This window comes from Cucurbita pepo, unplaced genomic scaffold (genome assembly GCF_002806865.2).
Source record: "Cucurbita pepo subsp. pepo cultivar mu-cu-16 unplaced genomic scaffold, ASM280686v2 Cp4.1_scaffold000559, whole genome shotgun sequence".
NCBI lineage: Eukaryota > Viridiplantae > Streptophyta > Magnoliopsida > Cucurbitales > Cucurbitaceae > Cucurbita > Cucurbita pepo.
The window spans coordinates 18,508-20,606 of record NW_019646787.1 but is presented as its reverse complement, the minus strand read 5'-3'; the positions used below and the strand labels follow the sequence as shown (position 1 = coordinate 20,606).

The following is a 2,099-nucleotide window of genomic DNA, read 5'->3' as shown; positions in this document are numbered from 1 at the left end:
AATCCATGGTGTTTATAAAAGACCTTCCCAATTTGCAATGAAGGAGGATTTTAAAATGAATTCATAGAAACACTTGAACAAGGTCTATTCAGTAGGTTGTACAACTATGTCTTTGAGTTCTAAGAAACACTTTTAAGTCATTTTTAAATCAATTTCACAGGAACATTGTAATTTGGAGTTGAAAATCATGTATTTTTTTTCTCTTAATTTTAGAATATAAGCTCTTAAAAACTGATCTCCTTGCCTTTTGTGTTGAGTTATTCATTTTACAGCTGGGAAATTTTTTTATTATTATTATGAAAAAAAAATTTCAACTTTTCTGGTGCTATCTTCACAATTTATCCTGGACAATTATTAATGTTGATATGTCTGATCTTTGTGCATTTCGAATTCAACCTAGGTCCATGAAATGGCAATGATCTCGGCCATACAGGAGGCGCAGAAGGACAATGTCAGAAGTTTTAATGGTTACATGATGAAAGTTTTAGAGGTTAGTATGACTAGTTATTTTGAGAGGTTGAATGTTTTCTCTAACTACCTCTTCTTTAATGTTATATACATAATATGCGAACATTTCACTTTAATTTTCAGTTGTTCCCTATTCTTCTATCATTTTTTGCTGCGTGTTTAATAGTGGCATGTGAAAAGTCAAGTGGTAGAACAGGCTTCCTATTGGAACTAATTCTGAAAGCTTCAGAAAAGAGTTGGGCGTTTCATGTTTTTTCATTTGAGGTTGATCTTAGAAGAGATAACTGATATATTTTATTTTTATTTGCCCCTTTGGTTGTCCTTTTAATGTTGTAGTTGATGAATATCTTCATTCTATTCATGGTGGCACTGGATTACTGGTTCTTGTTGCGGTTATTGTTCAAGAACTTTCATAGTTAACTATGGAAAATTTGTGCTTCTCCATTCACATTATAGATGATTAGTTTCTTATATTTGGCTTGCATCCACTTTGTGAGGTTAAACTAAAATGATGCGATGGGTAAGTTGATCTCTGTTTAGTGGATTTGAATTGGTCGTGCTTTTAGCTACTTCAATTGATAGTAAATAGAGCTCGTTTCTAGAGAACATCTGCTTGGGTCAATTCTTTACTAATCGTGCATTGTTTCTGAATTGTTATGGAATCAAATGTTTGACAGGAGGATTGGAAAAAGGAAAAACGTGATTTCCTTCAGAGTTTAAGCCGAATATCTACATTACCCAGGACTAATATGATTGATGATAATAGTGGGGCTCCAAGGTCGGGTCAAATTGCCTCCTTTGTATCCAGTCCTCATGTTTCATCTGGTTTTCCCACTCTGGAGTCTGTATCTCTAGCCAACAAGCCTACTATGGAGAAAAAAGCATCAACATATGCTGAAGTAGTGAAGAAGATGAACGATGCCAGGGAACGTGGATTACCATTTAAAGTATGAGCTGGTTCTTTCTTTACCGACTTGTAGTCGTTCTATTACATTATATCCTTGTTGAGGATCCTAATAGCTTGTTGAAATGGACCAACGTAGTTCATTTCAATTCTTATTTTCATTTATGAATATTTATGATGTTTGTCTTATGGTCATCTTTAGCATTTAACCCATAATAACTTGTTAGAAACGTGCACTGATGGAAGGCCAGCTTTGATGTATTTTCTTGGCTTTAATCATTTGCTAAATGTCAACCATTTGTAGATGAATGATGACACGTATTTAATATTTGGTTTTTACTGTTTGTTCTCAACTATTAGCCTGCTGTAGCTTTCAAAGGCGCTTATGAAAGTTTAGATCTCCATGGATCTGCTGGGAAGTCAGTTAACATGCAAAAGATTTGGCATCTTATTCAAGTAAGTCGATCACCCTTTCTTTAATTGATATACATAATGAATACCCAATCATCTTCTCTGCCTTTCATTCCTTTTTTATTTGATAAATTGTTGATATCTAGATTTTTTTAAAATGATAGACATTAATGGGTGAGGACTCAACTCCAAAACAAAATGTTTCAAAAACAATGTCACTAATACTTGGGGCCAGGCGCCATCTAGAGTTGGGACACGAGAAATATATGATGGATACAATACAAAGCCATCCTGCACAGGTAATGTTTTTTTTTTT

The 2,099-nt window shown here is 34.0% G+C and overlaps 1 protein-coding gene across 1 annotated transcript in view; it reads left to right on the top strand.

Moving 5' to 3' along the window:
• The first annotated feature begins 372 nt into the window (after positions 1–372).
• LOC111785554 (nuclear pore complex protein NUP93A-like) overlaps positions 373–2,099 on the top strand; it is a 13,017-nt gene continuing 11,290 nt past the window's right edge. Inside the window, exons 1-4 of the mRNA XM_023665950.1 lie at positions 373–490; positions 1,146–1,415; positions 1,733–1,828; positions 1,948–2,087. Coding sequence (XP_023521718.1) covers positions 410–490; positions 1,146–1,415; positions 1,733–1,828; positions 1,948–2,087 — 587 coding nt within the window. The 5' untranslated portion in view covers positions 373–409. The remainder of the gene's footprint in view (positions 491–1,145; positions 1,416–1,732; positions 1,829–1,947; positions 2,088–2,099) is intronic.